Source organism: Rhinoraja longicauda, chromosome 30 (genome assembly GCF_053455715.1).
Source record: "Rhinoraja longicauda isolate Sanriku21f chromosome 30, sRhiLon1.1, whole genome shotgun sequence".
Taxonomy (NCBI): domain Eukaryota; kingdom Metazoa; phylum Chordata; class Chondrichthyes; order Rajiformes; family Arhynchobatidae; genus Rhinoraja; species Rhinoraja longicauda.
The window spans coordinates 26130856-26146571 of NC_135982.1; the positions used below are offsets into that span (position 1 = coordinate 26130856).

General features: G+C 43.7%; 1 protein-coding gene across 2 annotated transcripts in view; it reads left to right on the top strand.

Moving 5' to 3' along the window:
- tmco4 (transmembrane and coiled-coil domains 4) overlaps positions 1-15040 on the top strand; it is a 70252-nt gene extending 55212 nt beyond the window's left edge. Inside the window, exon 14 of one of the 2 annotated variants that reach the window (XM_078425298.1) lies at positions 12031-15039. In XM_078425298.1, coding sequence (XP_078281424.1) covers positions 12031-12423 — 393 coding nt within the window. In that variant the 3' untranslated portion in view covers positions 12424-15039. Of the gene's footprint in view, positions 1-12030 lie in introns of both variants that reach the window. The other variant, XM_078425299.1, reaches the window with a different exon arrangement.
- Positions 15041-15716: the final 676 nt, after the last annotated feature.

Below are 15716 nucleotides of genomic sequence, written 5' to 3' on the forward strand. Positions count from 1 at the left end.
AAGGAAGCACACCAACACTTCTACTTCCTCGGAAAGCTAAGGAAATTCAGCATGTCTCCAATGACTTACAAGTCTACAGATGCAACATAGTAAACATCCTATCTGGATGCATCGCAGCTTGCTATGTATGGCAAGTGCTCTGCCCAAGACCGCAAGAACTTGCAGAGAGTTGTGAACGCAGCCCAGACCGTCACACAAACCGCATCGTAGACACAATCTACACTATGCTGCCTTGGAAAAGCAGCCAACAACATCAAAGATCACTCTCACCCCAGTCATTCTCTCTGCTCCCCTCTCCTGTCAGACAGAAGATACAAAAACTTGAAAGCACATACCACCAGATTCAAGAAAGGTTTCTTCCCCGCTGTCATCCTATTGAAGGGACCTCTCGTATGCAAGGGATGAATTTCCCGATCATTCAACCTACTCCATTACACCCTTTGCACTTTATTATCTGCATTTTCTGTGCAACTGTAACACTATATTCTGCACTTTGTTTACTTTTTCTTTTACCGTATGTACCCCACGGTATGGTTCAACTGGATAACACACAAAACAAAGTTTTCCACTATATCTCAGAACACATGAAATTATTAAACCAATATCAATTTCTTGCTCTTCTACAATGCATCAACTATGCTATTTAAACTGAGGTATTGCCAGAGTCTAACTCAAGCCCAAGCATTCTGGCAGCATACGGAGTTCACTACTACCTCCTAGACAACATTCATTGTTCTGATACAAGAGCCATAAGCTCTTTTTTTTAACTTTCGTAGTTTCATCTGTTTCCTATCACACTTTAGCATCCCAGCTTTTATTCCCACCAACATCACTTGTATTTCACTGCAACGCTTTACCACAACACTGAATAATACACATGTCTTGCATCTGATGTGATAGAAAGAAGCTGTGACACTGGGGTCATAATTGGTGGCACAGCGGTAGATTTGTTGGCTTACGGGTGGGTGCTTGTCTGTACGGAGTTTGTACATTCTCCCCGTGACCTGCACGGGTTTTCTCCGGGTGCTCCGGTTTCCTCCCACACTCCAAAGACGTACATGTTTGTGGGCTAATTGGCTTGGTAAAATTGTATCACAAAATGCTGGAGTAACTCTGCAGGCCAGGCAGCATCTCTGGAGAGAAGGAATGGGCGACGTTTCGGGTAAAATTATAAATTGTTCCTAGTGTGTGTATGATAGTGTTAGTGTACGGGGATCGCTGATTATAGAATCTACATTTTTTTCTTTAGAAGGTCACCAGTTGAATCTGCTTGTAGACACATTTTGAAACCGGAGATTGTTAGTAATTATTGCAAAGTTACGGGCTTTTGCTGCCATTTTTCCACGAGATTCAGAATTTTTGTCCTGTTTTTAAAATCATTTCATACTGGTTTATGGTTTGCATTGACCATAGATTTCCCCTGCTTTGGTCGTGTCTTCTTACATTGTGCACCACACAGAGAGAGCTTCACAGTACAGGACACCACAGGTGGCACAGCGGTAGAGTTGCTGCCTTACAGTGCTTACAGCGCCGCAGACCCAGGTTCAATCCCGACTACGGGTGCTGTCCGTACAGAGTTTGTACGTTCTCCCCGCGACCGTGTGGGTCTTCTCCGAGATCTTTGGTTTCCTCCCGCACTCCAAAGACGTTCAGGTTTGTAGGTTAATTGGTTTGGTGTGTGTGTAAATTGTCCTTAGTGTGTGTAGGATGGTGTTAATGTGCGGGGATCGTCGGTCGGTACAGATTCAGTGGGCCGAAGGGCCTGTTTCTGTGCTATATCTCTAAACGAAACTAAACCAGTGGCACGGTGGCACAGCAGTAGAGCTGCTGCCTCACAGCGCCAGAGACCCCGGTCCAATGTTGACTGCGGAGTTTATACGTTATCACTGTGACCATGTGGGCTTTCTCCTGGTGTCCTCCCACATTCCAAAGACGTGCAGGTTTGTAGGTAAATTGGCTTCTGTAAATCGCTCCTCGTGTGTTGAGAAAGTGGGATAGCAGAACTAGTTTGAACGGGTGATCGATGATCAGCATGGACGTAGAGGGCCGAAGGGCCTGTTTCCACGCGGTATCACTAAACTAAACTAAACCAAACATGTTGTGCATGTCTCTGGGAGGGAGGGAGAGCTGCACAACTGGCCCTTCTCCTCCATCTGGTTGATCTCCATCTGATTTCCAGCCGTTCTGGTGTCAACAAACTGGCTGCGCAACAAACCGCATTAAAAGATTGCCTCCTAGAATTCTTCAATTAGTTTTATAAAGGATAAATCAAGCGCTAAATAAAGATCAGAATGTAAACATATAATTAGAGTAGCAACTGAAAGATAAATAATATTTGTGGAAAAATAATTTAAAAAACCCATTTGCTGGTAGTTTTTGCCCATTTGTGGCTGGGTTTAATTTAGAGATACAGAGCGGAAACGGGCCCTTCGGCCCACCAGGTCTGCGCCAACCAGTGATACCTGCACATTAACACTATCCTACTATCCTACACACACTACGGACAATTTTACATTTACCAAGCCAATTAACCTACAAACCTGTATGTCTTTGGAGTGTGGGAGGAAAGCGAAGATCTCGAAGAAAACCCACGCAGGTCACGGGGAGAACGTCCAAGCTCCATACAGACAGCGCCCGTAATCAGGATTGAACCCGGGTCTCTGGCGCTGTAAAGCAGTAGCTCCACCGTTATGCCACCGTGCCGCCCCATAATGTCAAAATCCTGATGATGTGGGCATTAATCAGCATTTGTCCACAGACTACACTGTTTACGGCCTTCTCCATCGCAATCTAGCTGAAACCACTTGAACTATTGTGAATATAAACCCTATCTAAAATGCCCTAGAGTAAACGACCCAGAAAATCTATACATAGACATGTTTGGGTAGTTTACTGTGGAGCATTGTCAATGATTAGAGGGCATGGCTTTAAAGTGTGATGGGCAAAGTTTAAAGACAGCCTATAAGGGGCAAGTTATTTTGCACAGAGGGTGGGGGGAACCTGGAACATGCTGCCAGTGGTGGTGGTGGAGGCAGATACGATCATGGCATTGAAGAGGATTTTAGATAAGCACATGGATAAGCAGGGAATGGAGGGAAATGGATCACATGCTGGTAGAGGAGATCAGTTTAACTTGTTGGGAACAGACATTGTGGGCCGAAGGGCCTGTGTGCTGTACCATTCTATGTGATTTAAATTTTTAATGGTGTATTTAATTACTGCAGTGGAAACTATGAGCCTTAGGAAAATTGTAATATGCACACATGATTTTCTAATGTGAAATTGTTCCGCACTGTTCCGCAGGGAACAGTGCTAGCTAGCTCCATTCTTGTTCACCCTGTACACTGCGGGCTTCAGGCACAGCTCTGCAGACTCCTATCTACAGAAGTTCTCTGACATCTCTGCCATCGTCGGCCTCATCACGGCGACGAGGACAGGGCGTACAGAGAACTGATCAAGGAGTTTGTGGACTGGTGCCAGCGGAACTGCCTCCGGATCAACGCGGGGAAAACCGGGGAGATGGTGGTAGATTTCCGCAGGCGCAGCCAGGTCCCCCCGACACCGGTGAACATCCAGGGAATGGACATCGAGAGGGTGGATTCTTATAAGTACCTGGGTGTCGACCTCAACAATAAACTGGACTGGACTGAAAACACCGATGCGCTATACGGAAAGGGCCAGAGCAGACTTTATCTGCTAAGGCGACTCAGGTCCTTTGGAGTGCAAGGACTTTCTACAATACGGTGGTTGCATCGGCCATTTTCTATGGAGTGGTCTGTTGGAGCAGCAGCATCTCAGCGGCGAAAGGGAAGAGACTCGACAAGCTGGTCAGGAAGGCCAGCTCTGTCCTGGGTTGCCCCCTCGACTCAGTGCAGGTGGTGGGAGAGAGGAGGATGATGGCAAAGCTAACATCGCTGCTGGACAACGACTTCCACCCCATGCAGGACACTGTCACTGCACTGAGTAGCTCCTTCAGTGACAGACTCCTTCACCCCAAGTGCGTGAAGGAGAGATATAGGAGGTCCTTCCTTCCCGCTGCTGTGAGACTGCACAACCAGCACTGCTCCCAGCAGACGAGTCAACAATAACAGCTAAGAACACACAGAAAACTGATGACAATTTATGTATCTTTTATTTATAATGAATGATCTCTTGCTCTCCACTTTGCTGCTGTAACACTGTAAATTTCCCCGGTGTGGGACGAATAAAGGAATATATTATTATTATATTATAAATTCAACTGCCTTTAATTGTGTTAATATTTATATTTCAGCTGCTACTCTAATCATATATTAATGATCTGATCTTTAGCACGCAGTTTAATGTGTAGAAGGTTAATTTGCTGCTCAGCCACTTGGTTATAACAGTGTGGCTGGTGTCCAGGTCCCTTTCACTGAAGGGCACTTGGTGAATGGCCAATTCCTACACTGCCAGGTGCCACCACAGATCAAAGGGACGGGAAAGATGACGAAGTCCATCCCTCCCTATGGATTAATGACGCCATCTTGGGTTTTAGAAACTTCAGTCATTGGCGAAAGCAAAGAGTGAAGGAGGTGAGGAATTTCTCAGTGTTGGATAACTGAGAAATCAGGACTGGCAGGAAATGAAACTAAGCGTTGGAGGTTTTAGATGAATGATGATTCACAGTGAAAATCGGTGCTGGACACTGCAGGACTCCCAGTAAATACACTGCAGGACTCCCAGTAAATACACTGCAGGACTCCCAGTAAATACACTGCAGGACTCCCAGTAAATACACTGCAGGACAGCAGGGATGAGAGCTACACACTGCAGGACATTTGAGGAGAGATGGAGTTAAGCACACAAAGTTTGAAACAAAGCTGCACGGTGCAGGACAACAACAGAGAGAGAGAGATACTCCCACCACACGCGGTCTCTGGGATACTCACACCACACGCGCGGGTCTCCGGGATACTCACACCACATGCACAGCTCTCTGGGTTATTCACACCACACGCGCGGATCTTCGGTATACTCCCACCACACGCGCGACTCTCCAGGATACTCACACCACACACGCGGCTCTCCAGGATACTCACACCACACACGTGGCATGTACTCTCTTGTTCGAGCAGCATTAAATATGCTGAAGAAATCTAATCTGTTTCCAGGCACACACAGAAAGTTGAAGTACTTCCCAACCAGTTTGTTTTGCAAATTTAATGAAACGACTATGGCAGCCTAGGGAAATACGATTCGGTCTGTCTCCAACGACTTGTCTGAATGCATCATTGAAACTGTCATCACAATCTCTGTCCCTGTGGGGAGCTTTAGTGCTTTCCCATAAAACTAATTTATAGCTGAGAAGGGACTGTCAGCTCTATCTTTCCTCAAAGTACACTCTATCCTATCGTGGACCCTACTATCATTATCATTATATAAAAATAACAAGCAAACAATAATAGTGCAAAGACAATCCAAGTCTCTGTAGTTCAGAACTTATTTGGAGATTGTACTGTTTAGTAGCCTGATGGTTGTTGGGAAGAAGCTGCTCCTGAACCTGGACATTACAGTTATTAGGCTCCTAATGGACATTACAGTTATTAGGCTTCTTCCCGATGGCAGGAGTGAAATGAGAACATGGCCAGAATGGTGTGTGTCTCAACAATGATGCTGGCTGCCTTTATGAGACAGCGACTCCTGTAGATCGCTTCGATGGTGGAGTGGTCTTTTACCAGTGATGGCCTAGGCCGTGATGCAACTAGTCAATGTACCCTCTACCGTACACCTGCAGAGGTTCAAGAGCGTATTTGTTGACATGCTGAATCTCCTCAATCTTCTGAGGAAGTCGAGGTGTTGATGGACCACAGACGGTGCTCATTGAGGCTGTCGCCTTACTCTTTTTCCTTACGTTCATTCTGTCTGCCGTTGCATGTTTAAGATCTATCCATTCATGAACTCTACCCCCTACATTTCATCTACCACATCACAGACTTGATACAACATGGAAACAGGTCCTTTGGCCCACTGAGTCCATGCCAACCATTGATCATCCGTTCACACCAGTTCAATGTTATTCCGCTTTCTCATCCACTCCCTACGCATCAGGGGCAATTTACAGAGGCCAATTAAGGTACAAACCTGCACGACTTGGGATATGGGAGAAAACTCAGAGGAAACCCATAAAGTCAGCACCTGAGATCAGGATCGAACCCGGGTCTCTTGGCACTCTGAGACAGCAGCTCTACCCGCTGCACCACAGTGCAGTCTCCTCCTTCGGCCTAAAGTGATCGAAGAAGAATAGAATAGAATAGCCTTTATTGCCATCCACAAACATGTTTCTGAACGAAATTACTTTACCCACAGTCAACAATGAGAGGCAATAAAAAAGAAAGAAAACACACAATCACAAAAACCAACATAAAACAAAAAGAAGAGTCTCCTCAAGTCACCTCCTCACTGTGATGGAAGGCCAGAATGTCTTTCTCTTTCCTGTCGTCTTCTCCCACGGTCAGGCAGTCGAAATTCCCACGTCGGGGCGGTCGGGGCTCCGATGGGTAAATACCTCCATGAACCTAGTCTCAATAAAGCTTAAGTCCATTTACGCCACTGAATCCTGCTTCCTGTAAATCAACAAACACTAATTCTCCATCCCCCAACCCCAACCTAATACGATCCTCCCTTCCGAAAAGTACAGAATATCCAACAGATAACTGATTACACTGGAGACACAAGCAATTGCAAATGCTGCAACCTTGAGCAAAAAACAAAGTGCTGGAGAAACTCAGCGGGTCAATAGATAATAGGTGCAGGAGTAGGCCATTCGGCCCTTCGAGCCAGCACCACCATTCAATGTGATCATGGCTGCTCATTCTCAATCAGTACCCCGTTCCTGCCTTCTCCCCATACCCCTTGACTCCGCTATTCTTAAGAGTATCTAGCTCTCTCTTGAATGCATTCAGAGAATTGACCTCCACTGCCTTCTGAGGCAGAGAATTCCACAGATTTACAACTCTCTGACTGAAAAAGTTTTTCCTCATCTCCGTTCTAAATGGCCTACCCCCTTATTCTTAAACTGTGGTGACTGGTTCTGGACTCCCCCAACATTGGGAACATGTTTCCTGCCTCTAACGTCCAACCCCTTAATAATCTTATATGTTTTGATAAGATCCCCTCTCATCCTTCTAAATTCCAGTGTATACAAGCCTAGTCGCTCCAGTCTTTCAACATATGACAGTCCCGCCATTCCGGGAATTAACCTAGTAAACCTACGCTGCACGCGCTCAATAGCAAGAATATCCTTCCTCAAATTTGGAGACCAAAACTGCACACAGTACTCCAGGTGCGGTCTCACTGGGGCCCTGTACAACTGCAGAAGGAACTCTTTGCTCCTATACTCAACTCCTCTTGTTATGAAGGCCAACATTCCATTAGCTTTCTTCACTGCCTGCTGTACCTGCATGCTTCCTTTCAGAGACTGATGCACTAGGACACCCAGATCTCGTTGTACGTCCCCTTTTCCTGACTTGACACCATTCAAATAATAATCTGCCTTCTTATTCTTACCACCAAAGTGGATAACCTCACACTTATCCACATTAAACTGCATCTGCCATGCATCCGCCCACTCACACAACCTGTCCAAGTCACCCTGCAACCTCATAGCATCTTCCTCACAGTTCACACTGCCACCCAGCTTTGTATCATCTGCAAATTTGCTAATGGTACTTTTAATCCCTTCATCCAAGTCATTAATGTATACTGTAAATAGCTGCGGTCCCAGCACCGAGCCTTGCGGTACCCCACTAGTCACTGCCTGCCATTCTGAAAGGGACCCATTTATCCCCACTCTTTGCTTTCTGTCTGCCAACCAATTTTCTATCCATGTCAGTACCCTACCCCCCAAGCAGCAGCTGTGGATGAAAATAGACAGACACAATGTTTCATGTCGGTCTGAAGAAGAATCAAGACCTGAGACGTCATCTACCTTTTTCCCTCCAGCACATTGGGATTTTTTTTGCTTATTGATTACCTTAATCTCTAAGCACCCCTATAATCCTCCATTCTGTTCACAGGCAAAGATTGTTCCCGTTTCCTGTATCTGAAACTTTGATAGAGATCAGTTTAGTATTTCTCATCAGTGAACTCAAATCAGTCCAATTGTCAACTCAAAACAAAATAGTAGACCAGATTACAGCTTCGGACACCAGTATAGGAAAATAGTCATCTGAGATTTACCAGTCATTGACGTCACATTCATGAAGCAGTCACTAACTAGATGGCAAATATCTAATTGGAGACCCTTGGACTATCTTTAATCGGACTTTACTGGACTTTATCCTGTATCTGTACACTGTGGACGACTTGATTGTAATCAGGTAAAGTCTTTCCACGCAACAAAAAAGATTTTCACTCTACCTCGGTACACGTGACAATAAACGAGACTAAACTAAATAGGATAGCATGCAAAACAAAAGCATTTCACGGTACTCCAGTTCATGTGATTATAATATTCAATTCATACAGTCACACAGCTCGAAAACTGGTCTTTCGATCCAACTCGTTCATGCTGACTAAAATAGCCCATCTAAACCCTTTTTGCCACGTTTGACCCACATTGCTCTAAATATTTCCATTCCATGTACCTGTCCAAATGCCTTTTAAATGTTGTTATTGTACCTGCCTCACGCATTATATTTAAAAGGTTGTGTTCGCTTTTTTGTTCTACCCAACCTTTCTGGCAGAGCAAAGTTTCTAGATTCTTGGAGCTTTCAAAAGTCTAGAAAACCAGCAGCCAACATTGAAACCCGTGGATCATTGATTGTTGTTAGTTTCCATGGGGGATGTGTGTGACTGGGCCAACTCTGCTGGAGTCAAGCTGTCCAGCACATTTTTCTTATTTTCTGTGCTGCTTCTAATTACAGATTGGAAGAGGGAGGGCGATTTAATGTCACTCAGCAGAACTGATGAATTAATACGGAATATTTTGTTGAATCATTTATTGCTCACAGTTCAAATTAGTAACAAAATTCAGAGCTCAAGCAAAATGCTGCATGTGCGAGAAAATTGTCTTCCCTTACACACGTTCAAATCCACCTCCTCAGTGCTGACTGATATCTAGTCCATCTCAACGTCCACTTCTCCTTACTGACCGACACTGGCCCCTTATGACCCAGCTGATCAAATTCAAGGTGTATAGGAAAAAAACTGCAGATGCTGGTTAAAATCGAAGGTAGACACAAAATGCTGGAGTAACTCAGCGGGTCAGGCAGCATCTCGGGAGAGAAGGAATGGGTGACGTTTCGGGTCTCGACCCGAAATGTCACCCATTCCTTCTCTCCCGAGATGCTGCCTGACCCGCTGAGTTACTCCAGCATTTTGTGCCTACCCCAAATTCAAGGTGTACCCTTTCACACAAATTTCTCTGCAGATTTGTCCCATTTTACATTTTGGAGGGCACAACTTTAATAATAATAAAAAAAATTATTTGACATATGTAGGTTGGCACAGGATCAACGGTACAATGAAATGTATTTGACAAGACAACGGGTCACCTCAGCAGTAATATTCCAAGGATAAATAAGATTTATAAAATGACATTAGTAAGGTAAAAAGACAATATTAAAAATAGGTAAAAAGACAATATTAAAAATAATCAACATATATGATTTGAGATGTAAGGTTCTGATGGGCAAAGCTTAAAGGAGATGTGCTGGGAAAGTTTTATTTTGTTACACAGAGGGTGGTGTGCGCTTGAAACACGCTGCCAGGGATGGTGGTGGAGACATATGACAGTGGCGTTTCAGAGGCATTTGGATAGGCACGTAGATATGGAAGGATATGGATCACATGCAGGCAGAGGAGATTAGATTTTCTTGGTGTCATGTTCTGCACAGACCTTGTCGGCCGAAGGGCCTATTCTTGTGTCGAGCTGTTCTGTGTTCAATGTCCTTCTGTCGCCTGACTCACATCCCTTCCCTTGGCCTCCACTGCTCAATTTATGAACTTCTTTAGAATTCCACCCACTCTAGCCCACTCCACACTGATGAGAGAACTCACTTGTCTCTAATAACATTTAATAATTCAAACCATGAACCCCCGCTGGTCTGTTTCCTCTGGCTTGAAAAGCTACTTCATTTTGCCCAAGTATTTTTTTTACCATCCCTCTCTGCACTGCAGCAAGAGCCATTCACTTCCCTTTCATCGTACAGCATCGTACACTTTCTATGTGCTTGAGGCTGTGCAAACACTAACTGTATTTTGATTAACCTTGCAACAGAAATTTAAAGGAACTTGTTTGTATTATTGAGGCACACACAACTTTTAACTGTCTCGAATGTTTAATACAAGTGAATTAACCAGACACAGGAATGTGCACTTAAGACACCAGTGACTACAATAAATATATATCCTGTTGCAGCACAGTTGGCACTTGACAGTCATTTAGGTAATGGTTAGTGTAAAAGAATAATTATTTTAGAACAGAAGCAAAGAGAAGCAAAGAGGGTCACCAATGAGGTGAACTACTATCTACTTTATCTGAAGAAGGGTCTCGACCCGAAACGTCACCCATTCCTTCTCTCCCGAGATGCTGCCTGACCTGCTGAGTTACTCCAGCATTTTGTGAATAAATACCTTCGATTTGTACCAGCATCTGCAGTTATTTTCTTATACTATCTACTTTCATTGGCGGCCCTAGACTATCTTTGATCGGACTTTGGGTGAGAAGGACTTTATGTCTGAAGAAGGATCTCGACCCAAAAGGACACCCATTCCTTCTCTCCAGAGATGCTGCCTGTCCCACTGAGTTGCTCCAGCTTTTTGTGCCTATCTTTGGTCGGACTTTACTGGCTTTACCTTGCACTGAACCTTATTCCCTTACCATGTATCTGTACGCTGCGAATGGCTCGATTGTAATCATGTATTGCCTTTCCACTGACTGGTTACCACGCATCAAAAGCTTTTCACTGTACCTCGGTACACATGACAATAAACTAAACAGAACCGAACTAAACTGAACTAACTACGGTGCTGCCTAATCTTTCCTGAATTGTGAATGATCAATACAAACCAGGATTGTGCGGGGTTCAAAAGTTGGGTGGTTCGGTTTAAAGGACAGCTATAGGATTAATACAAGCATCTCACATTAATGGATGACGGAGAGCAAAACAGCCCAGGAATATCACTGCCGATTACTACCCAATAACACCATTTAACTAATGCTTCTAAGGGCCAACATTGTGTTCTGCAGTACTGCCACAGTAATTAAATAATCTGCTGATACTCAATATCCAAATTCATTTGTGTTAGTGCACAACAGGCACGATGCCAAAACTCAGACTAGTATTCTGGACTGAACCCAAGACAAATAGTCGTTGTGGAAAAGGACTTTTCTCAGGATGAGACTGTCCCTCAGATACACAGGAAAAAATAGAATAAAATTAATAGATGATTTTATCTCATTCAAATTGTTGGTATTTTTCCTTTTTATAACAATGAATTTGCAACCTGTTCCAAGATGCTTGATAGTAACTCGGCAGTAGTAACTAGCAAGGTGGCACAGTGGTGCAGCGGTAGAGTTGCTGCCTTACAGCGCCGGAGCACCCGGAGAAAATCCACGCAGATCACGGGGAGAACATACAAACTCTATACAGACAAGCACCCGTAGTCAGAATCAAACCCAGGTCTTTATAAGACAGCAACTCTCCCACTGCGCCACCGTGCCCCCCGTAAACATAGAACGTAGAAAATAAGGCACAGGAATAGGCGTACAATATCTGTGCCAATCTCATCTGCCTGCTCGTGATCCATAGCCCTCCATTCCCTGCTTATCCATGTGCCTATCTAGAAGCCTCTTAAATGCCACTAATGTATCTGTCTCCACCACCACCCTGGCAATGCGTTCCAGGCACCCACCACCCTCTGTGTAAACAAAATATTTACCCCGCATATCTCCTTTAAACTCTGCTAACATTCTACCGTGGGGGGGAAAAAGATTCTGACTGTACCCAGTCCATGCCTCTCATAATTGTATATACTTATCTGCTGTTACTTGTTTCTGTTTTGCAGGTGAACGGACATTTAGATTATATGAAGCAAATGGACACCATATTAAAGGCTGTCGGTGTGAAAACTAAGGAGTGCCGACAGGAGGACAAATGGGACATTAGCGCCTGCTTTAACCCAGGCGAGAGGCCTGGAAGTAAAGGAGAGGAGCCTTCAGACAGCTCGGAGATCAAGTGTGCTGGAAAGAATGGGTCCCATGTGGCCCTCGCTGAATCCTCTGGTTCCTTGTCAGAAGATGATGTTTTGGAGACATCAAAACCAAGCCAGCACTCCAATGCTGCAGAGGATTCAATATCCATGGTACAATCCACACTTTCTCCTGACAAAGATAGAACTGCTGACCATGGGTTATCATCTGGAACCCCAGAGCTTGCCAAAGACCAAGAAGAACGTTAATTACAAATTAAAAATCTGCTACTAATCGATCTGATATCAGGTATTTTCACCAAAACCTAAGAAATTATTATTTCTTAGGACAATAATATATATTGTCCACTGCTTGTTTCACTGCGACACAAGGAACTTAAATTAAAGTACAACGCACAGCCACTTTTGTAGATCAAGAGATTTGAGATTATTTCCAGCCGCCAGGTTTGCAGTAATGGAAAACTGGACCTATTGTTGATTTGTGCACATTTGCTGTGAAAGCCTTACTAATTAACTAATGTAATTTAATTTTGAATTGGAATATTATTTAATTAAGTGCGATAACATTGCTGTGTTCGAAGGGAGCTGCTAACAAAAAGGAACCTCGTCCTTGATGTCACCCTGTGCTTTCCCTTCCTGCAGACTCTAATTAGGTTTTGGAGTCAATTTAACCCCCGTTCTGTATTTAAGTCAGATTCTGAATCATTCATTCAAAACCTCTTCCAATGGCATTCCTATGATATATTGCTTTTTTTAAATACAATGAAACTGCCGTCACAAATAAAGTACCATGATTATGGATGTGAAGTTTTCTTGACTATAATCTTGCATTGTTTAAGCATTCTTCTGACACTTCAGACTTCAGAGATACAGCGTAGAAAAAGGCTCTTCGGTCCACCGAGTCCACGCCGACCAGCAATCACCCCGTACACCAGCACTATCTTCCACACTAGGGACAGTTTTTTTTAACCAAAGGCAATTAACCTATAAACCTGTACATCTTTGGAGTGTGGGAGGAAACCCACAAGGAGAATTTACAAACTCTGTACAGACAGCATCCGTAGTCAGGATCGAACCCGGGTCTTTGATGCTGTAAGGCAGCAGCTCTACCTCTGCGCCGCTGTGCCACTTGCCTCAGTTTACTTGGATATGGAACCAGCTGCAATCCTTGCACCGTGAACTGGTATTTTCAAAGAAGATGTGCCAGGATATAAAAAAACATGAGATATTCTTGACTGAAAAGGATAAAAAAAGCGGTCTGGGAACAGTGTGTGATGACATTGACGCTGGGATGATGTGGATGATATAATTGAGATTCTCATTACCGCTAGTGTAGGAGGGTACAACATTGTCAGTGAAACAATTGCTGGAGTAACTCAGCGGGTCAAACAGCATCTGCGGAGTGAATGGATAGGCGACGTTTTGGGTCAGGACCTTTCTTGAGACTGGTTATAGCCAAGATTCAGTCGTTGCCTGTCCACTTCCACCACAGATGCTGTCTGACCCATTGAGTTCCTCCAGCACTTTGTGTTTTGCTCAAGATTCCAGCACCCGCGGTTCCTTGTGTCGTAGTGAAACAAGTAGTGGACAATATATATTATTATCCTAAGAAATAATAATTTCTTAGGACAATATATCGCCTATTCTAAGAATATATAGCCTAATCTAAGGCTGTATACTACTGTAATAGAGACAGAAACTATATATCAGAGAGGACGAGCGAACAGGCTATAACATTGAGAAGGCAGAAGACAACCAAATATCTGCAAGGAAGCCAACAGCAAATTATGGTATTAGGAAAGAGAGAATAGAACATTTCAACATTTCTGACAGGATAACAACACATTGTGTAGAAAGATCACAGTATCAGCAAAATTATTGAGCTAATTTGTAAATGATATTGCTGTTGGTTTATGATTATCACGTGAATGGAGATACAGTGACAACTTTGTTTTCCGTGTTATCCTGTCAAATTATAACAGACATGAGTACATCAGGTAGTGTAAAAAGGAAAATAGTGTTACAGGGCAGAATATAGTGTCACAGCTACGGGGAATGTGCAGATGTAAAAAATGTGCAAGGGCTACAACGAGCTGAATTGGAAGATTGGGAATTTACCCTTTGAGCAAACAGATCTTGGATCTGGTGGTATGTTATTTCAAGCTTTTATATCTGAAGGATGGAGAGAGGAGAAAATGATTAGAGTGCACGTGGTCCTTAATTATAGACACAAAGTGCTGGAGTAACTCAGCGGGTCGGGCAGCATCACCAGAGAAAAGGGATAAGTGATGTTTCGGGATGGGACCCTTCTTTGGTGGCCGTTTTCTTGAGGCAGTGTAAAATGCAAATGGGGGTGAGGCTGTTTTTGTATGATGGACTCAGTTGGTAAAATAAGTGTGTGCATTTTGATTTTAAAGCCTGCTGCCTTCATAGCCAGTCTGAAATTCTGTGGAATAATTGTGTTAATGCGTAAATGTGTAGTAAAAAGTTCCCATCTAATTTACAATTAACTTGATCTTTCAAGGGCTCTTTAGTTTAGTTCAGTTTTGGGATAGAGCGTGGAAACAGGCCCTTTGGCTCACTGAGTCGCACCAACCAGCGGTCCCTGCACACTAACATTATCCTAAATAATGTTTAAACTTATACCAAGCCAATTTACCTACAAACCTGTACATCTTTGGAGTGTGAGTGGAAACCGAAGATATCTGAGAAAACCCACCCAGTCACCTGTCCCGCTGAGTTATTCCAGCATTTTGTGTCTATGGTCAGGATACACTCTGGAGCAGATTGGTCATAATGATGCTTGATGGAGTATATGCGGCATTTGCAATCCATACGTGACAAGGATTGTTGCAAATTTTGAATTGTGCTGTTCCTCTCAAATGTCAGACATTTGCACTAATCTGAACTATATAGATGGATATTTATAAATGATTTGCGAACTATAAATGATTTTTCTCAATCCTTGCATGTTAAAATGCATTTGTTGTTTACATGAGCCAACCTCATGTTCTGCCGATGTCTAGGCTCTCTTTGATATTTCAAGTAGAAAGGGAATTGTTTCTCAGTAAATTCAATACTCTACCTGTAATTTTGAAGAGTTGCTGACTAATGGACAAGCAACAAAACTCCAATATACTAATGTGTAAAGGGGAAGAACAATTATAATTAGAAATCACATTGGGAATTGACAATGAGTACTCGTCACCCCTTCAAACACAGTAAGTGTCAAGTTGTGAATGTGAATGAACCACCTCTGCCCTTATGGGAGTCAAAGAAATATATCAACTGTGGCTTTGAAAGCTCTAGAAAGCATACACCGATCAGCCAAAACATTATGACCTGATGAGCCAAAACATTATGACCACCTGCCTAATATGCTGTTGGTCCTCCATGTGCAGCCCCATACGCAGCAGGGTGCGATGCACTGTATATTGTGACACATTCCTCCCGTGACCACCATTAAAATTTTCTGTGACTTGTGCCACAGTAGACCTGTCGGTTCGGACCAGACGGGATAGCCTTCATTGCCCTCGCGCATC